Here is a 21785-nt window from a genome sequence, read left to right as displayed (position 1 = left end):
GCGAGCGGCAGTAATCCACAGGCTGCAGCAAAAGCCCTCTGTAGAAGGGGTATATAATATAGTCCCAAAATCAAAGCTATTTTTTAAAACAAAAAACGCTCTCAACTTTATGGAAATAGTATTTATTTTTAAAAATAATAAAAAATCATAAAAGCAAAGGTGTAGTAATACTGCATGCACAACAGAAGGCATTTGGACTCGTCTTTTTTTGTTCTCATCTGAAGACACTGAAATCCAAATACTGTAAACACCAGTTTTCTTGTTAAAGTTCCTCTTTGACCTGTAAGTAAGAAGAAAATATTTCATGGTTGAAATAAGTCCTGAACAACTTTGCTTTACGTTATAGTATTTTGAGCAGACTCTTATGTTCCAGAAAAAGTTCCTTCTCTCTCTAGATTATTTTAGCAGAGATGTCCATAATAGTGAAAAATTAAGTCCCTGGTTAATGAACTATGATGGTCTGTACTTAATTATAAGTTCCTGGGCTGTATCATACCCACTTGCCTAGATGGGTGCGGAGAGGATTTATTTGCACATTATAATTTCATTGGAAAGAGCAAGTAAGAGTAATGTTCTAGATTTCAGGGGTCTCTGAAAGGAACCCTAGGGTTTGTGTTGGTGCGCAAGACTGGTGGTATTTCAGAATTACAACTGCCTGCCTGCTACATGCTCAGCTTTATATTTGTGAATTTAAATAATAACAACAATCAGATTCACAAGAAACCCATAAGCACTCGATGCTGCATCTTGACTTCTGTTTTCTGGTCATGTTAGAATGGGATGGAATGTTTGGAATACAACTCCCATTTTGAAACATTGACATTTCTTCATTTGACCCACGGTAACTTGCAATAGTGTTTCATTTTTTAAAAATTTGCAACTCTTTCAGGCTCACGTTGGCAATGCAACTTAATTGACAGAACAGTAAGATGGCCTTTTGCAAGGAAGACGTTTTCTCTGCGATAGAGGCCCTGTGTTTTGTGTGTGTGAGTGAGAACTGCATTGTGCATGTCTTATAGCATATAGAAAAAGCACAATGTCCTGGGTGCATTGTTCATTCAGCTTCCTTAAAATATCATTTTTTTTACTTTTTATCTTTTTCGAAAGCAAGTTCTTAGTTCTTATGCTTACGAACATATGCTAGAAAGCGTGTGGGTAATTCCTGCTGAAATCTCAAGAACCAAGAGAGGTGGCCGACTTAAGATTTCTACGTGTTTGGGGCAAGGCTTTTGCGATCTGAATTTCTCCTTGCCACGACTGCCAAAACTTTAGTATGTTCTGTGAAACAGGAAAAAGCAAACTGGAGAACTGCACATCGTAAGATAAATCGCGCAGATCTGCTGCATGATTTTTGCATCCAGAAAAATCCAAACTTCCTTGGCTAAACACATAATTTCCTTTGGAACAAAAAACTCGGTGAAATACTCACAGCTGGTTTCTGTGAACTTGCAACTCCTGCTCTCCTGCTCTCCTACCTCCATGACTTAGCAGGATTTAACCCACTCCAAAACATCCTCAGTGGTTTTGTGTTAAACCACTGGCATTGGTTGTGAAAATCTCTGCCTCCCTCAATACAGTCATACCTCGGGTTACAGACGCTTCAGGTTGTGTTTTTTTGGGTTACGGACCGCTGAAATCCAGAAGTATCGGAACAGGTTACTTCCGGGTTTCGGCAGTCGCGCATGCACAGAAGAGCTAAATCATGCTTTGTGCATGCGCAGAAGCGCCGAATCACAATGTGTGTGTGCAGACGTGATGCTGCAGGTTGCGAATATGTATCCTGCACGGATCACGTTCGCAACCCGAGCGTCCACTGTATATGGAAAAGCAGCAAAGGATTCTGTTGGCACCCATAACAAAATCTGTTCCCCCCAACTTAGAATCCGAACATGTGAGGCATAAGATGTTCCCAGTTAAATAAATGGCAGGTCAGGCCCCTGAACAAAGAGTTCCTAAAATGTTAACTTGTACATACTGTACCTTTTTCCGGTGGCAACTACAGGGGAAAAGGTCGTCATCTGGCTGTTCCACTTTCTCCATGCCATCTCTCACTTTTGGTTCAGTCACTTGTAGTTTGGCATATTCCTAATTGAAAAATTAAAAAAGGGGGGTACTTGCGCACTCAGTGTTGGAAAAGCTGTAACCAATCAATCGCCCATAGCTCCAGCAAACCTCGCGGGGAAGAACCTGAGATTCGGTATCACAGAAACTGTAAGCTGACACGGGCTGCACCTGGTGACTTGCTGAAATATCAGTACCTCCGTGTTAATGCACAGACATTTTCAGCTGTGTTTCGGGAGGGGCTTTCTAAAGCTGGGCTCTTTGATCTTTGCTGATTGCTGCTTTGAGGAACAGATCCCTCCACATTAGAATGGGATTTGTGGAAGTCGGGATGCTTCTTTAACAAAATGCCAGCTTAATTTTCAGGGCATACCTTTCACACGGTGCTTACTTGCAGATCTTGGTTATTAAACACCACGGGTAATGTTTAAAAAGGATGCCTATCAATTTGAATGGACGGCTTGAAGGGATGTAAAATCAGAGAACTATTGTGTTAGAAGGGACTACGGGGGTCTTCTTTTGGGCAGGAATCTTGCCTGACATGGAGCTTGAACCCACGACTAATGCACACATAACATGTTTAAGGGTAAAGGTACCCCTGACCGTTAGGTCCAGTCGCGGACGACTCTGGGGTTGCGGCACTCATCTTGCTTTATTGGCCAAGGGAGCCAGCGTACAGCTTCCGGGTCATGTGGCCAGCATGACTAAGCCGCTTCTGGTGAACGAGAGCAGCGCACGGAAGCCCTAGGCTCAGTGGCTTAGACCACAGAGCCACCCGCGTCAAACATAACTTGTTTGATATACCACAATAGCAGAATTAGGGATTCTGAAGGTGCTTCTATACAGTCATACCTTGGGTTACAAACGCTTCGGGTTGTGCATTTTCGGGTTGCACACCGCGCCATTTCCATGCACTCTGGCTTCCATCATGGTGTCCCGTTTTAGAAGCGGTTTAGTCATGCTGGCTACATGACCTGGAAAGCTGTCTGTGGACAAACGCTGGCTCCTTCGGCCTGAAAGCGGAGATGAGCGTTGCACCCCGTAGTCAAATTTGACTGGACTTAACCATTCAGGGATCCTTTACCTTAATCTCATGTGTGGCAATAAATATAGGAACAGTCATGTGTTTGTCCCTCCACAGAACTGTAAAATCACTTTACAGTGGTGCCCCGCAAGACGAATGCCTCGCAAGATGGAAAACTCGCTAGACGAAAGGGTTTTCCGTTTTATGAGCTGCTTCGCAAGACGAATTTCCCTATGGGCTTGCTTCGCAAGACGAAAACGTCTTGCAAGTTTGTTTCCTTTTTCTTAACACCATTAATACAGTTGCAACTTGACTTCGAGGAGCAACTCATAGAACGCAGTGTACATAGTAGCCTTTTTTGAGGTTTTTAAAGACTTTGGTGATTTTTGAAGCTTTTCCAAAACTTCTTTTGCAGCCATTTGGTAAGTTAAGCTTTTAAAACTTTTTTGGGGGGTTTTGGATTTTGGGTTGGGGTGTTTGGAATTCAAGGACTTGGTGTTGTGGAGGGGTTTGCAAGAATCTGGAAGCTTGTGTTTTTTTTCCTGCATTTTTATGATTTTCTGTGACCATTGGCCACTCTGCTGTTTTTTAAAAAAAATTCTGGATTTGAATTTCTGTGTGCTGGGTGGCTGGGGGAACAGTTGGGGAGGGGTTTGCAAGAATCTGGAAGCTTGTTTTTCCCCCCTGCATTTTTATGATTTTCTGTGACCATTGGGCCACTCTGCTGTTTTTTAAAAAAAATTATGGGTTTGAATTTTGAAATGCTCTTTACAGTATGTGTGAATTTAAAGAGCACTTAATAAACTCTTGTTGTACCAAATTTGGCTTTGTTTGGACTTTTTTTGACCATAGGAACACATTAATTGATTTTCAGTGCATTCCTATGGGATTTCGTGCTTCGCAAGACGAAAAAATTCGCGGAACGAATTAATTTCGTCTTGCGAGGCACCACTGTAGTTCTTTATATTTAAGGCATTCTTACATTTACATTTCCGTAATCGAAGAGAGAACTGACCTGAAAAAGTTTGAAGTAATAGCAAAATATATGGTCTCCCATGAGGTTGTTTCTTGCAAATTCTTGTCCAGCTTTTGCAATATTCTTTGCCTGCCAGGGATAACAGGTGGGGGAGAGGTAAGGTATCTTCATGTTAAAACTTTCATTTTCTTATAATGCCCATTTCCCTTCTTCTTGCTCAGTCCCACCCAACCCAAATCAATTAAATTCCAGTTTTCACATTTTATCGAATTGAATGAGTCCATTATAGGCAAACTGCCCCACCCACAAGTCTAACATTCCATTAGCTGGGAGAAGTTATTCTTAAGGGCATAAATCCATCAGGGATTTTGTGCAACGAATCCAAATGGGGGCTGTGAATCTATACCTTTTATTAGCACCAACCAAAAGTCCCAATGTGGTGCCAGAACATTTGAGTTTAACAGGACTGATTCCAAAAAGGGGGGAATTGGAGAGGGAGAAGGAAAAACAACTGCATTCCTAGTCGTGCACTCGCTTTTTCCTTGCCTCCCACTTTTTACATGCAAATCTACCTTCTTGTAGATTTACTGCAAGCGCTGTGGGTTAAGCCACAGAGCCTAGGACTTGCCGATCAGAAGGTCGGTGGTTTGAATCCCCGCAACGGGGTGAGCTCCCGTTGCTTGGTCCCTGCTCCTGCCAACCTAGCAGTTCAAAAGCATGTCAAAGTGCAAGTAGATAAATAGGTACCGCTCCGGTGGGAAGGTAAACGGCGTTTCTGTGAGCTGCTCTGGTTCACCAGAAGTGGCTTAGTCATGCTGGCCACATGACCCAGAAGCTGTATGCCAGCTCCCTCAGCCAATAAAGCGAGATGAGCGCTGCAACCCCAGAGTCGGTCACGACTGGACCTAATGGTCAGGGGTCCCTTTACCTTTACCTTCTTGCCAGTTTACTGCAAGCCAAAACTCCACACCCAGCTTTCCACTGCATGCTTAGATGCAAGAATCTACCCCCCCCCCATTCTGTGCAGCACAAGAAACTCCTAAGAGCTGTGGGAACATAATTTTGCAACATCTGTGCAAACATTGTATTTTCACCTCTTCGTCGTGGTCTTTGGCCCACTGCAGCTTCTCCAGGAGATCGCTTAGGTCACTTTTGAAAGGAAGATAATGTTTCCACGGTTGTAGCTCATTGTAAAAATGTTCGTAGTAGATGGAGTCCTGCTTTAGCACTACGCTACTTCCTGCTAGCAGATAAGGCAGTCGGTACGCGGCCACTGTGCCGTCGATATTAATTTGGTATTTATACTGCAAAACACACAACACAAAATTCATAAGCAGGCGGCCTTTAAATTTGTTGTGGAGTTCTCTCCACTATGGCATCAACATCTGAAGGTTGAGGACCCGCAAGAAGATCTGAATGCAGGATTTCAGAGAACCTTTAGGATATTTTTACACATTTACTTAGCAGCTAACCTGGGTTTGCTGCCAGATGTACCCTTAATAGTGAGCTCCAGCCAATACTGGATTTCTCATGAGTCTGTTGCTTTCACAACTATGCTATGCTTTTAACCCATAAACAACATGTGTGAGCTTTTAACCAGGTTTAGCTGGTGTCGTTTTCGTATTCTCCTGTACCTTTGAAGTTCTATAATAATTTTTATTATTATTAAATTTTCTGTTTCACAATGTCAAATAAAACATTTTACAAACTTTAAAATATCCAATGTCTTCCCTTCATCTCTTTCCATGGTTCATTTTACATATCACACATTGCTGTATATTTTAGTAACCATTCACAAAATTAATCAAAGCTTAAGTGTTACTAAGGCAGTCTCATCCAGTTAAGCTTTCCAAAAGGTGTAAAGCAATCTGAGGTCTTTATTTTGAAAATATATATACAGTGCTTTTTTTCTTTAAAAAAATGTTTAGGGGTACTCTCATTTTGACTCAAGAAAATCACCATTTTATAGTTCAAATCGGTAAAAATAAATAGAGTAAATGGACAAAAGTACAAAGATTCGCAAAATGTTATGGGATGTACGTACCCCTGTGTACCCCCAGAAAAAAGCACTCTCTGTGTGTGTGTCTACTGATGATTATGGTCTGTGCAGGCAGAGAAACATGCCTAGAGTAGTAATGTGCATTGCACAGCGTCGCTGAAGTCTGCTTGAGATATTTAAGCCCCACATTGAGACCATGAAAACTACTTTCGCGTCGCAATACTTCATGTTATAACATTACCAAGCTTACAACATGAGCCAAGTGAATAGCGTGAAATATCTGTACATCGGCACCGGCAACCACTAGGAACTGGCAGAACTGGCATAGAAATACGACGTTTAATTGGGCAAACTAAAACTGTAAGCTCAGGACCAATGTTACCTCTCGTCTCAGAGGACCAACAAGTAGAAGTTGCTTGTTATATGATCTCCACATTAGAGGGATAATTTTAATAACATTAAAACCGGCTCAAGCCTTTGAAAAATTCAGTTGTAAAAGGCTTGGGGCGGGTTTGGATCGTACCTCTGGTCATAGAAAAACCATCTTCCATTTACTGGCTTAAATTAGAATTTAAGGTCTCATTTTGCCTCACCAAAACATGAAGGGAAATAATGTGGGGTGGGGGTGGGGGAACCACCTGCACAGATTGTCTTAAGAGGCATCCAGAACTGCAGCAATTTGGACAAAGTGACCATGTTTATCCCAAGCAACAATGGCTATAGTAACACTTTAAGGTTTCTGAAAAATTATAATCTAGATACAGCCTCCATAGAACTGGGTGATAGCGCTACAAAAACTTGTAAGATACGCTTTTTAATCTCTGGGAGCTGGGCAGCTGCCGACATCTCAATATAATTTAAAAAAGGGGGGAAACCTCTCTAAAGGCTTATCTAAGCACAATCACCTTTGTATCGTACCTTGAAGAAGTCGAAAAAGGAAATATGCTTCACAATGGGGCCATAGAGACTTTCATCATGCTTGAAAAAGAAGAAGTTTGTAAACGCCGCATCGATGATTTCTGGGTACTTTCTACTCATTTTCACAAGTTCGAGCCTTTCTTTGCGGCTGTCTCGGCCGCGCCATATCGCTGTGGCGTTCTTCTCTTCCCAAGGCGGCCCGGTGTTTGCTTGAACAGACATCATGTCCAGGCTGACTCTGTTGAGAGGAAACGGGATATTTGTCCACAGTTGTTGGAGCTTCCAGGCAGGAGCGGGTGGCACCTCCGTATTCATATGTCCCTGAGGAACCACCACCGATTCTGGCTGAAAGGCAGGCGACATGGCCCACCGAGAGACTCCAGAGAGCCAAGTCTTCTCTTCTTGTAAGGGATGTGGGGTTTGTACCTTTTGCCATTTCACCAGAAGTGAGAAGATAGCATGAAAACCAGTATGCTCAGATAGAGCTGTGAGGAAACTTTGTGTTTCTATTCCTGACTGGGATGGGTGGAGGCAAAGGCACCCATAACCAGGCGCTCTCACTTTCCTGACTTTTCAATCATGCCCTGCAAGATTTCTCTGATGAAAATAGGGACGCCTTATTCAATAATAATAATAAATAATAATAATACCCCGCCCATCTGACTGGGTTGCCTATCTCCTTTCCCCCTCTTGTCTGTTACCCATAGCTGTCAACTTACAGATTTGAAAATAAGGAACCGGCAGCCTCGAAAATAAGGGATCAGCAGCCCAAATAAGGGATTTTGCTTAGATTATGCACGTCGGGGCTGCCGTCGTCCTGGTGCAAGGAGTTCCATCGGCCCTTCCCCGCCCGAGAGAGAGGGAGGAAGAGAGACTCTCGCCCGCGAGCCTGGCATGAGGTGGTTGTGGCGCTGCAGTGGCTGCTGAAGCGCCGCCCTTCTGCGTCCCTCCCCATCCCCTCTTCCTCCTCCCTCAGGCCGCCTCCTCAGCCGCCTCCAGCTTCCCCTGGCAGCGCGGCAGAAGTCTCGCAAGAGAAGGGCTGCCTGCCCACCCGCCGCAACCCGTCTCCTCACGACGCGCCCCTGAGGGGGAAAAGGGAGAGACGGAGGCGTGGCAGCTCATGTGCGCACTCTCTCGTGGCGGAGGACCCCAAGCCGCTGCTTCCCTCCCGAGCCGGGTGAGCATGAAACCCGGGCAATTTAAGGGACATCATCAATCTGGGACAGCAGCGGGACATGGCGCTGGGATAAGGGAGTTTCCCGCCAAATAAGAGACGGTTGACAGCTATGCTGTATCCCCCTTGCATCTGGCTTCCCATTTTCCATGCATAAAGGTAATGGCTTGTACCCACTGCTAACTGCAGCACCAATGAACACCGTCAACAAGAAACACTGTAAGATGTGGGGACAACTTCCAAAACCTTGGTAGGAACTCTTACCGGCCCATTGTTTCTAAAACGGAGTCTGTCAGGTCATAGGTTGGCATCACAATGTCTTTTGAATCGTTGGATCCGCACCAGGAAAATATGGGGTGGATGTCCTGAGAGGATTTCTTTTTCTCCAGAGGCCAGTCTCCCAAATTGACAAAAAACTCGACATCTGGCATTTTCACCTGAGAGACAGTAAAGCAAAACATTCACTATCTACGACTGCATCAGGCCACTCTTTGACCACCCCAAAATTGACATGTGTTTCTTATTTATCATTTTGTGATCACTACAGTTCACATGTAACGCACACAAAGCAAACATTCCTCCTGACTTGTAAACTTGATTATTGAAATAGGGCCTAGGCCTTTATGAGTGACTGGAGAGTAACTGGAACAGGAAGTCCTAAAAGTATATATTACATCAGTACTCCAGGGTCTTCACTGACTTTCGATAGTCTTCTGGGTACAATTTAAGGTTATTTTGTCCTCAAAAAACCCCACAACACAAAACTATGAATTATGCTTTGTATTTATATGGCATTTCCTTAAGGGCTGCACATATAATACACTTATCGTAACCCTGCAAGGTAGACCAGTATTATTGTCATCTCCTCACATTTAAAAAGGGAGCCTGAAATGGAGTGGTTTGTTCATAGCTCATTTTCTTGACCCACTACAACCAAGATAAGTGAGTTTCTCTAAGAAGCAACTCCGGACAGGCTTTTGGAAGGCAGAGATAAGCCAACATGTTGCATTTGTCTTCTCCCTTCTTAGGGTAAAAGGAAACATGTAAACCGAAATCTTTAGGAGTGCAATGCCACCTGCTGGTTTATAATCCCAATGTGAATTGCAAGCCATTCTATTTCTTGAAACCTAAGTTCAGGCTACATTTATTCACATATTTTTCAACAGACTTCTTGAAGCACACTTTCCTTAATGTTCGTGGCGACATCTTTCGACTGCAGGTGCAATCCGTACTGGGTTCTAGGGAATCCTGTGTTTCCTTGCAAGTTTTGAAGGGGGAATTCAGTTAGAATATCAGTAATGGCAGATAGCTCAGAGAGCTTGCCCTCTGCTATCAATCTCCCCCTGCAATGTGCAGACAGATCCGGGTGTTGAGTTGTTGTTTACAGTCATGGTTTCAATTCACATGGTGAGGGCCAAAGGCCCTAACCGGCACCCAGTGCGAATTGAGTGGACACGCTTACAATCCTCTTGAATACTCAGGAGTCCTGTGGCAGCCATGAGGCAGTTCAGGGTAACAGTTCCCTCAAGGCAGAAAACGAGAAAACAGCTGATCTACAAAGTACAAAATAATGTACATTTAAGCATGGGACACAGAACAGATTGGACCAAGGTTTCGTTCCTTTCTTCCTAATGGAAAGGTTAAGCAGATTGCTCTTTAATTTTTGCCATTTTATTTTATTTTAAAAAAACAGCTGTGTGGGGGAAGGAAGAGAAAACTATGTCTCGTTTTGATCAGAAGCATGGTGCAGGGAGAGGGCAGGTTAACATGCTCAAAATTATACCCTCCCCTTTTCATCAACAACTGTAAATATTACCAGCGGGTATAAATAGCAACTTGCAGATGGTGGTAGTCAAGTGTTCGAAACTCCTGTTGTTCTAGGCACATTTTGCGACTGGGAATTTCAATACTGCGAGCAGTTTCTGAGCTCTGGGTGCCGTACTGCACCTAAGATTTCAGATTAAAACTGCAGAGTGGAAGGAAAGGAGGACCTTTTTCTGCCTCCCCACTTCCAGCCACTCTCTGAAGAATGGATAAGAGACGCTCTTAAGAGTATTAGGGAGTGGGCAGGGGACGGACTAAACCATGTGAAAAATCAACATAATATTTTAGCTGCCATTATATTTCAGCTATGTATAAAAAAGCACGCTTAAACATTCTGTTGCTGCGCCCATAAGCTAGGTTTAAGGTGCTGTTTAGCTCCTAGCTTTCATAACTCAGTTTCTAACACAGGTGGTAGTGGGGGATTTTCACGGGGGGGGGGTCAATCCCCCCACTCAGTTCTGACCCAGATTAGGTTCAGTGCAGCTAACTTTTGTTTATAGGATTTGAATGACATCCTATGTCCTTTTAAAATGTGTGTGTTTTTTTGGGGGGGGGGTTATTGGGTTGTTGTTTTTGGTTTGATTATATATTTTGTGGTTTTATATTTTGATTTTGTTCTGTGAACCACCGTGAGGCCTCAAAGTATAGGGCAGGATATAAATTCAATAAAGGAGGAGGAGGAGGAGGAGAAAGGGAGTTCATTTAATTCATTCATTCCATTGTTTCTTGCCTTTCTCCCAAGGAATTTGAGGTGAAGTGGCAATGGGATACACAGCGAGTTGGAACTGGAACACTGGCCTCTGCAGCTGTACAGTGGTCCCTCAGGTTACAGATGCTTCAGGTTACAGACTCCGCTAACCCAGAAATAGTAGGTGAAGAACTTTGCTTCAGGATGAGAACAGAAATCGCGTGGCGGAGGTGCGGCGGCAGCGGAAGGCCTCATTAGCTAAAGTGGTACCTCAGGTTAAGAAGTTTCAGGTTAAGAAGGGACCTCCAGAACGAATTAAGTTCTTAACCCGAGGTACCACTGTAGTCCAAAACCCTAACCATTACACAATACTGTCTCCAACCACAGAGTTCTCATGTCGCATCTAGTTCGGCACCGACTGTATGCCAGTTGAGCTGACTGTAAATTTTCTCATCAGTGCAGCGTAGTGTCAGAGAAGCTGTCCCTGCAGCGATAGAAACTTCTCTCTTTTTTTGTTCTGGAGTAAGGAAAACTCATTAGGGACCCTGAAATATTTGCTCTGCCTAATAGCACGAACGGAACTAACTTGCCTAAGTCATCTGGTTTTGGTTTTTGCAATTCTTGCGGCACACCCTTCAGGCATCTACTACTTTCAAATAGGCTGCAATTCCAGTGATGAGACGACTCCAGGGACTCTTCGACAATAGATTTTCCAGAGCAGGATTTAGGACAACATGGTTTTCAGCAAAAACAATGGTGACATAGGAAGAAAAAGGTTAAAGCACCCAGTTCTGATCCAATTTGAGGCTTTCCTTCTAGGACTCTTAGAAAGGACCCTGTCTAGCACCAGACCGGAAGACCAGCATTTGAAACTGTATATTAAGAAAACTTTCCTGGGCTGCTGCAGACTGATGGGAATCGGGAAGGCTGCTTGACAATAAAGTTACTCCTAGTTGACAGCAGCACTTGGGAATGGCTAGTTTGCCACACAGGACACAAGCTACAGGGGACTGCAGGCTCCCATCTTGTCCCCAGTTGTCTGTCAGCTCAAATTCAGACAGTCACCTCTTCGTTGGCCTTTCAGTATTTAGTTAAAATTATGCTTTTCTAAATAACCATTCCAGCTGGCTAGTGGCAGGTGACTCTGTTTCTTTTGCTCACAGCACCATTTTCCACCTCTGTCTTATGGAGGCTGTAATTTGTTTTCAGGGATGCGGGTGGCGCTGTGGTCTAAACCACTGAGCCTCTTGGGCTTGCTGATCAGAAGGTCAGCGGTTCGAATCTCCGTTGCTCTGTCCCAGCTCCTGCCACCCTCACAGTTTGAAAGCATACCAGAGTGAGTAGATAAATAGGTACCACTGCAGCGGGAAGGTAAACGGCGTTTCCGTGTACTCTGGTTTCTGTCACAGTGTTCCGTTGCGCCAGAAGCTGTTGCGCCAGAAGCCACGTGACCCAGACAGCTGTCTGTGGACAAACGCTGGCTCCCTTGGCCTGAAAGCAAGATGAGTGTCGCAGCCCCATAGTCGCCTTTGACTGGACTTAACTTTCCAGGGGTCCTTTACCTTTTCTTTTAATGTTTATTTTGAGGTTGCCATTTTTTATTGTTAACTCGTTTTTACCGTTTATTGTGTTCTACAGCATTTCAGGTGTCATATTCATGGCAGAGGACACAGCACACAGACTTAATTAAAATCTGTAACGGCCATGTTTTTTAAGACGTCTACTCACTTTCCGAGTCAAAGAAAGAAGGATGGCATCCATGAATATCCTGAAGCCTACATGTTCACCATGGGTCTTTATGTAAACCTAAAAACAAACAAACCAGACTGAGTATATTTGAATTAGGTTCCCCTCTCAAAAGAATAGGAAAGAATAGGAAAAGAAAGGAAAGGAAAGGAAAAGCTTAAACTCTTCAGATCATCCCCATTTTCTAATGTAACTTTAGGACTGCAGAACCAACAACACAGAATATATGACAGCGAACAACCTTGCTCTTACAGCTGCTATTGCTAATGTCCAACAAATTGGCCAGGCCAACAGTAACAGTTTTAGCAAGTCCTAATTAGGAGCACCCTGTAAGGATTTGCAACACAGCATTAGATGGAAGTCATGGAAAGAACAACCCTTCCTAACCAGAGTGCCAGCCGTTTCACCAGAAAGGGACCCAGTCTTCAGGGAATAAATCCAGCCCCAAGATGCCTGCCTGCCAATGCCATCTACTTTGCAATATTACCATCGCCCTCCTTTGGAGAGAAATCTCTTGTTCACGGCAGAAGGTGGGTATTTTCTGCACAATGCATAATCAACGTTTACTGCCACAAGATGTTGCAATAGCTGCTCTGTTAAGAATTTTTTTAAAAACATTATATAAATTCATGGTCCACCAACAGCTAGTAACCACATTCAGAGGCAGTTTCTCTCCGAATACCAGATGCTGTGGACAATATAAGCAAGGATGGGAATTTTCCCCATATAAGCTACTACACAATTGCAACTGGTTTTCTCATGCCAGACTAGGTGGAACTTGGTCTGATTTAGCAGAATAATTCTTTTGGTTTTACCTCGGCTCTTCCTGAGTTCTTGTGTTCTCTTTAGCCTCGGGTTACCTATTAGTAAAAGGGACGTGGGTGGCGCTGTGGGTTAAACCACAGAGCCTAGGACTTGCCGATCAGAAGGTCGGCGGTTCTAATCCCTGCAACGGGGTGAGCTCCCGTTGATCGGTCCCTGCTCCTGCCAACCTAGCAGTTCAAAAGCACGTCGAAGTGCAAGTAGATAAATAGGCACTGCTCCGGGGGGAAGGTAAACGGCGTATCCATGCGCTGCTCTGGTTCGCCAGAAGCAGCTTAGTCATGCTGGCCACATGGCCTGGAAGCTGTACGCCGGCTCCCTTGGCCAATAAAACGAGATGAGCGCCGCAACCCCAGAGTCGGTCACGACTGGACCTAATGGTCAGGGGTCTCTTTACCTTTACCTATTAGTAGTATGGCCAGAAGAACGGATTTATTTATTTTATTTATTTATTGAATTAACATGCTGCCCTGTACCCAGAGGATGGTTTCACTGATGTATGCTCTAAGTGTAGGAATTTAGGAAGCTTGCCTTATAACAAGGCAGACCCTTGCTCCATCTACCTCAGTAGCGTTTACTCTGACGGTACATGCATATGCCAGGCAATTGCATAAGGACATCAGCTGATTTCTGTCAGCTGAACAGCAGGCTCCAGAGGAACAATGAATACCCTCCATTGTTCTCCAGGGATTTTATCATATGTTTATTTGCAAAAACAGCCACTTCCGTGGGTGGAGTGTGTACCTTGTTGTCTTTTATGGTGTAATGGCACAAGCTCTGCCTCTGCCCAAACCGCTGTGGGATTTCTTTGGCAATTTTGTCAGGGTCGACGGTGGGGAAATGCGCCAGATCTCTTTGAATCTGCAAAATGGATGGAGGGCAGCTCATTTCTTCCAGCCACACATTTCCATCTTCCTGGGGGCAATCGCAGTTCTCATGATAGACGGGTCCTGCATGCAATAAATTTGTTTTAAGGCGTGTGTTTGCAGTCACATATCGTACATATTCGATAATGAGTTACAATTAATTTGAAGCACCTCTTGTTATATCTAGTAAGACACCTGGTTTTCTAGAGCACTGTTCACATTTTCAAGACTTTTGATGATGGAGGGCACAGGTTTTTTTTTCTGGATTAAAATTTGACAGTGTCTTTATTCTTAACCCTCAGAATGATACGTCTATATTTTCTCCACCAATTCCCAGAGCAGTGGACAGGTATTCTTCTTGCAGCTGTGGGACAGTCTAGCTGATATCGCCTCCCAGAGTCGCACCTGGGCCTGCGCTCATTCTGTAAAACAGGGCTGAGGGAACTATGGCTCTTACAGGTGCCATATCCCTGCAGTAAATGCTCAGAGATGAGTCCATGCATCTGACTCTAGTTATCTCCCACTTGGACTACTGCAATGCGCTCTACGTCGGGCTACCTTTGAAGGTGACCCGGAAACTGCAATTAACCCAGAATGCGGCAGCTAGACTGGTGACTGGGAGGGTCCGCCAAGACCATATAACACCGGTCCTGAGAGATCTGCATTGGCTCCCAGTACATTTCCGAGCACAATTCAAAGTGTTAGTGCTGACCTTTAAAGCCCTAAACGGCCTCGGTCCTATATACCTGAAGGAGCATCTCCACCCCCATCGTTCAGCCCGGACACTGAGATCCAGCGCCGAGGGCCTTCTGGCGGTTCCCTCATTGCAAGAAGTGAGGTTACAGGGAACCAGACAGAGGGCCTTCTCGGTAGTGGCACCCACCCTGTGGAACGCCCTCCCTTCAGATGTGAAGGAAATAAGCAGCTATGCTATCTTTAAAAGACACCTGAAGGCAGCCCTGTTTAGGGAAGTTTTTAATATTTAATGCTGTATTGTTTTTAACACTTGATTGGGAGCCGCCCAGAGTGGCTGGGGAAACTCAGCCAGATGGGCGGGGTATAAATAATAAATCATTATTATTATTATTATTATTCGTCACACAATTCAGGTAGATCTTTTCTCCTTCCTTGCATTGAGATCATTGCCCATATTGTGGAAGACAGAAAGGGGGATTAATGGTCCACTGGGAGGGGTGGGTACATCCAATAAGTTGGTTTCACTTTGGGAAGGCAAATTTCAATCCCAATTACAACGCATAAGAGTCTCCCAACAGTGAGAAGCTACAGTGAGAAGCTACTACATGAGATGCCATTTTTGTACCTTTCAGGCTATATGGAGATTTGGCAGCGTGCACGCCTTGGGCCTGAACCTCGATTCTCAGGTTTTTGTAGCTTGCATACATCCTGTACCTGACGATGAAGGAGCCATCTTTCCTGTCTAATATTTGCACTCCTGCCCGCGTAAATTGCTCCTCGGGAGCCGTGATCTTTACTTGAAATGCATTTTCACCTGGAGAGACGGTAAACCTATGCAGGGAAACAAAGACAATGGCGACGATGAAATCAAACATTTTTTCCCCCTTCGGGTTAGAATTCTAGACCCGAGTTGAAAAGTTTAAGGATAAACTTTGGGGATTGTAAAGTTAAACCAACAAGGGAATGGGTCTCACCGACAGCTGAAATACTTCATATTATCTGATACTCTGCTTTTCAATTTATTTACAGTGGTACCTCGGGTTAAGTACTTAATTCGTTCCAGAGGTCCGTTCTTAACCTGAAACTGTTCTTAACCTGAGGCACCACTTTAGCTAATGGGGCCTCCTGCTGCTGCCGTGCCTCTGTTGCACGATTTCTGTTCTCATCCTGAAGCAAAGTTCTTAACCCAAGGTACTATTTCTGGGTTAGCGGAGTCTGTAACCTGAAGCGTATGTAACCTGAAGCGTATGTAACCCGAGGGACCACTGTATTTTTTATTTCTAGGGAAGTCTTTCCACAGCAGCTCATCTGCCAAGAAACCCCCTGCATACTGCAACGTATTCTGGAGTCTGTTATAAGTGTCTATTCAGTTAATCTAAAGTGCTGACCAGGCCTGCTGAGCATCACTGTCACCCCACATTAGGTACATATTGCATGCATCAGTAATAGCGGATAAGCTGTCTCTCAGGAATTAAACTTCTCCTGAACACCGAGGTTTTCCAGAACTTTTCTACCAATACCCAGAGCTGGATAAGCTAACTTGCAAACATGCCTACTGAGGTAAATGTTTTGAGTAACCTTTCCCCCCCAGATGTGAACGCAAGAAAAGGTAGTGTTTTAACACCTCTCCCTATCTAAAATACCTGCATGGTTTCTCCCCACACTAGCATAGCTCATGAAGGTACTATAATGTCATGTATTATACTGAAACTGAAATATGTGTTTAAGTGCTTTGTAGGTTCCTTGGCAGAAGGAACATGGGTGGCCCTGTGATCTAAACCACTGAGCCTCTTGGGCTTGCTGATCAGAAGGTCGGCGGTTCAAATCTGCGTGATGGGGTGAGCTCCTGTAGCTCTGTCTCAACTCTTACCAACCTAGCAATTTGAAAGCATGCCAGCGCAAGCAGATAAACAGGTACTGTTGTGGCGGGAAGGTAAACGGCATTTCCGTGCGCTCTGGCACTCGTCACAGTGTCCTGTTGCGCCAGAAGCGGTTTAGTCTGTGGAAAAATGCCGGCTCCCTTGACCTGAAAGCGAGATGAACGCCGCAACCCCATAGTCGCCTTTGACTGGACATAACCATCCAGGGGTCCTTTACCTTTACCTTTTAGGTTCCTTGGTTTCAGTTTCAGGCTGAATTTTTTCAGGCTCAGTTTCAGGCTGAATATTTTCCCGTTTATAAAGAAGGAAAAACAGTAAGTTGTGTCTTCGTGGATCAGCCCAAAGGTCAAATCTAGAATCCTTTTTCTCAGAGGAGCAAACAAGAATGCCTCAGTTAAGTCCACAGTAGCCCTGTGCTCCGGTCGTTCCCCAGCATACTGCCTCTGAAACTTGGAGGCTGCTTGTAGCCATTGTGACTAGTAGCCACTGATCAGACTTTTGACTAATCCTCTAAGCCATCTAACCAACTGCCCATCCCCCACATCTTGTGGCAGTGAATTCCACAAGTTCATTTTGTGCCATGTGAAAAAACACACACTTCCTTTTGAAAGTCTGGAAGCTCCGAAAAGACCAGTGGAGTTAAACTCAACCACTGATGCACTGCTCAGTTTGTTTGCTTCTATTATAACACGTTTTCCCACCCAAACATGTAAATTCATGCCTCGTTCTCTTTATATTTCCAATCATTTCTATATAGTGGAAAAACATTAGGGATTCAAATTCAAGAACAAAGTTGGAATGAACTTGAAGTGCAGTAGACTTTGCAAGGTTTTTGGTTTTTTTAATGCTACATTGGTTAAATTACAACCTTATTTAAATTATAGCAGGTCCAGCGCTGCAAAACATCAAGCAGCTGAAGTCAATTTAATCTGTCTGACTGTGTTTAGGACCATAGCCAAAAAGGGCAGGAGTTGGAAATATTTTCCCCAAAGAAGGACCTCGGTTGCCCAAGACAATATGAAATCCAACACAGACCTATATGTAGGATCCAAAGGCATTTTTAAAAGTCACAAAAATAAGGTTTTTTTAAAAGAGAACAAAAAAGACATTGGAAGAAATTCTGTATTCCTGAAATTCTACGCAGAAATTTGCATTAAATGCATTAGCTTCGCATTACATGCCTGCAGATGTGGCCTAACTATGGCTCAGGGCAGCTGTGCAGGCTCCCAGGGACAAGATTGCACCATTGAAAGGGGACTTGATATTAAGCTCACTCCTCCGTAACCATCTATTGTCAGAGATTTTTCCTGGCTGCAGCTCGTGATTAAGGAGGGAAGAGCTTAACCACAAGCCTGAGTACAGATAACACTCTTGGCTTGCTATAGTATGCAAACCAGTGCACACACATGCAAAATTATGCCCATCCAAATCACACGTCTAGATGCATGTGTATTAAGCCCGAGGGACAGCAAGCTACAGGGCAGTGGTTCTCTAAATGTTTTCTGTGTGCCCCACTTTCTGATTTAAAATTTGCTTGTGCTACGTCAGGTTTTTTATTGATAATAAATGCATTGGAGAACACAACTAGGAGTCTCCTCAGTCTCACTTGAAAAGATATCTTATCCACATTCTGCAAAAAAATTAATAATATTTCGATACTATACTACACTGAAACGTTTAAATGTTTCTTTGATCATCCTTGTAGCTCCCTGCCACACTTGCCATCCTCTCTTGCCACACCCTTTGAGAACCACTGATCTGGGGCATTCACAATTTGCCCCTTTCTTCCCAGCAGCATTGCGGAGTTTGCTGGTGCCCAGGGCGTGGAGGGGGAACAGAACCCAGCCGCTGGGGACACGGAGGCAAGGCCAGGCCAGGCTCTGGGGCCCAGAGACCCCTGACAGCAGGCAGGGTTGGAAAGGCATCTCTGCTTGGGGGCACCCTTGAAAACTCTGCACCTGGGGCTATGGCCCCCCTGACCCCCACCACACTACGTGTTTGCTCCCAAATGAGCGCACCTTTCTGGGCCAAACACCACACACTGCACTTTTAAGCAGCGTTTGAAACTCCCATTGTTCTAGGCGCATTTTGTGACGGGGAATTTCAATAGCGCGAACAGTTTCTGACCTCTGGGTGCAGTACTGTGCCTAAGATTTCAGATTGAACTGCAGAGTGGAAGGAAAGGAGGACCTTTTTCTGCTTCCCCACTTCCAGTTACTCTCTGAAGACTGGAGAAGAGATATTAGGAGGGTGGGCAGGGGAAGGACTAGACCATGTGAAAAATGAACACAAGGCTTTAGCTGCTGTTCCTTCATTTTCAGCTTTGTATTCTTGTTATTAAAAAAAAGACATTCCGTTGTTGCGCCCATAACCTCGGTTTAAGGAGCCCTTGAGTTCCTAGCTTTCATATCTCAGTTTCTAACACTGTTTTGAAGCATACACATAAAGCGGATAAGTGTGAGTTTTCTAAGGACGTTTCCAAAAGCACAGATTTACGCGCAGCTCCTTACTGAAGAGTGCCCTGGGGCAACCAATCAAAGTTTGCTAAATCGCCTCTCTCTCTCTCTCTCTCTCTCTCTCTCTCTCTCTCTCTCTCTCTCTCGCCCCACAGAGCTGTATACCGAGAGCAGAGCGGATCACGCACACATATAAAAGTTGCTTTTCTTTCCAAAACGCAGCGCCTCTTCCGGATTCCTGCGACGGGTATACAAATCCGTTTCCAGATCCGCCAAGCCAGGCTATCGCTTCGCATCCACCTTAACTCCGCCCCGGCCCCATTCCCACCTGCTTAAAAAGGAAAGAAAAAAAAGCGTTACACCGAATTACCTTTTCCCTTCCGTGTCCACAGCCTGGATGTAAAAATACCGGGCGGGGAGGACCACCTCTGCTCTCAGGCCGGGTCCCCATACCCCACTCTTCTCGGGGCTCAGCTGGCTCCCCGCAGCCGACTCGCAAAGGGCCAGGATCACCGTCCCCAAAGGCCAGTAGCAAGTCAGCCCCAGGCGGAACATTTACAGAGCTTCACGTCGAAGGAGCAAAGGGCAAAGCGGGGGAGGGAGGCGAGCGTCTCTCTCGCGCTTAGAGACAGCACTTTTGCAGGACGGAAGGCAGCGCGGTGCGATCGGGTGTCTCCTCCGCTTCCTGCCCTCGTCCGAAAGCTGCAAGGGAGAGGCGGCCTTTGTCTGGGCGATGCATGAGCGGGGAGAGGCTCCGGGACGGCAGCCGCATGCCAGTTCCTTTGTCTTGCGACGGCAGCCCCTGCTAACAACGCCCGGAGCCTTTGCGCTCCTCCGGCGCGGCGAAAAGAGAGGGGCGGAGTGGGGGGGAGAGAGAAGGGGAGCGGGCGGGCTCGTCGGTCCCACGAAAACTTCTTCTTCCGAAGGGGAAAACCACACGGGAGCCGCTTCCCACGCTCAACAGTCATGCCGGGAAATGTAGTCCAGCAAGGAGATGTTGTGGGGCGACGAGGTGGCGAGACAGCGGTGGGTAGTCGGGGATTGGCGGAGCGCGGGGAGATCAAGGCGCGGGTAGAGTTGGGAAGGGACCCCGAGGGTCATCCAGCCCCCCCTCCCCCCCGCGATGCAGGAATCGTAGCATCTTGAAGACTTCACAGATTTATTGCGGCGTAATCTTTCGCCTGGATAGCTCAGTTGGTTACACCTCGGTGACGAGGTCCCTGTATGGGACATCTGCGTGTTTCTGCATTGCAGAGGGGTGGACTAGACCTCAGGGTCCCTTGCAACTCTACGATTCTATGGGGCATGAACCCACGACCCCGAGATTAAGAGTCTCACGCTCAACCAGCTGAGCTATCCCTCAAACATACATGACAGACTGCCATCCAATCTCTGATCCAAAATATCCAGGGTAGGAGAGCCTAACACCTCCAGAAAGACACCTTTCCACTGTCTAACAACTCCTACTGTCAGGGAGTCAGAATCTCCTTTCTTGTAACTTGAAGCCTTTGGTTTATATGTCCTACCCTCCAGAGCTGGAGAAAACAACCTTGCTCCATCTTCCATGTGACTGCCATTAAAATATCATACCCCCTCTCAATCTCCTCTTTTCCAGGCTAAACATCCCCAGCTCCTTCAACCATTCCTCATAAGGCTTGGTTTCTAGACCCTCGGTCGTCTTGGTCTCCCTGCTCTGCACACCTTCCAGCTTGACAATACAGTGGGACCTCGGGTTACATACGGTTCAGGTTACAGACTCCACTAACCCAGAAATAGTGCTTCAGGTTAAGAACTTTGCTTCAGGATGAGAACAGAAATCATGCTCCGGCAGCGCAGCAGCAGCAGGAGGCCCCATTAGCTAAAGTGGTGCTTCAGGTTAAGAACAGTTTGAGGTTAAGTACGGACCTCTGGAACGAATTAAGTACTTAACCCGAGGTCCCACTGTAACCTTTTAAAACTGGACACAGAACTCCAGGTGTGGTCTGACCAAGGTATAATAAAGTGGGACTAGCGGGACTCTAGTGGAAAACTCTCCTTTTGCATAAAGGTAAAGGGACCCCTGACTATTAGGTCCAGTTGTGTCTGACTCTGGGGTTGCGGCGCTCATCTCGCTTTATTGGCCGAGGGAGCCGGCATACAGCTTCCGGGTCATGTGGTCAGCATGACTAAGCCGCTTCTGGTGAAGCAGAGCAGCACATGGAAATGCCGTTTACCTTCTTGCCGGAGTGGTACCTATTTATCTACTTGCACTTTAACGTGCTTTCAAACTGCTAGGTGGGCAGGAGCTGGGACCGAGCAACGGGAGCTCACCCCATCTTGGGGATTCAAACCACCAACCTTCTGATTGGTGCAGCAAGAGGTCCCAACCCTGCACTCAGCCCTCACCTGTGGCTCCTAGAAGCTGTCAGCATGCAGCAGCAGCCACACCCTGGGAAATGGCCGTGACTGGCCAACTAAGGGTAATTGAGGGTAGCAGGTGGATCTCAAACCTGGCAAGATAGGCAAACACAGTCTCTGGCAGATGGAGTGGACAAGACCAATAGTGGAACCAATGGACAAGAAGGCAGTTTCTGCACATACTGTAGAGGGAACTGAGGGGCCAATGAACTACCTGGGAAGGTAGCCCATCTACGAGAAGGAAAACTGATCCTAAAC

At 45.5% G+C, this 21785-nt stretch overlaps 1 protein-coding gene across 2 annotated transcripts; it reads right to left on the bottom strand.

Annotated features, from left to right (window-relative positions):
- Window positions 1-106: 106 nt before the first annotated feature.
- Window positions 107-20140, bottom strand: POGLUT2 (protein O-glucosyltransferase 2). Of its 2 annotated transcripts, XM_053384450.1 has the most exons (10): window positions 19501-20137; window positions 15420-15625; window positions 13977-14182; window positions 12393-12470; window positions 8417-8589; window positions 6979-7216; window positions 5156-5365; window positions 4101-4190; window positions 1981-2085; window positions 107-280 (listed from the first exon to the last, which is right to left on the bottom strand). In XM_053384450.1, exons 1-10 carry the CDS (start codon window positions 19683-19685, stop codon window positions 263-265), a joined length of 1509 nt encoding a protein of 502 aa, XP_053240425.1. In that variant the 5' UTR covers window positions 19686-20137; the 3' UTR covers window positions 107-262. The 2 variants fall into 2 exon arrangements, with proteins under 2 accessions (XP_053240425.1, XP_053240426.1); XM_053384451.1 differs by lacking the exon at window positions 5156-5365 and having other exon boundaries at window positions 19501-20140.
- Window positions 20141-21785: the final 1645 nt, after the last annotated feature.

The sequence above is a fragment of the Podarcis raffonei genome, chromosome 4, assembly GCF_027172205.1.
Source record: "Podarcis raffonei isolate rPodRaf1 chromosome 4, rPodRaf1.pri, whole genome shotgun sequence".
NCBI lineage: Eukaryota > Metazoa > Chordata > Lepidosauria > Squamata > Lacertidae > Podarcis > Podarcis raffonei.
This window is presented reverse-complemented; position numbering and strand designations above follow the sequence as displayed.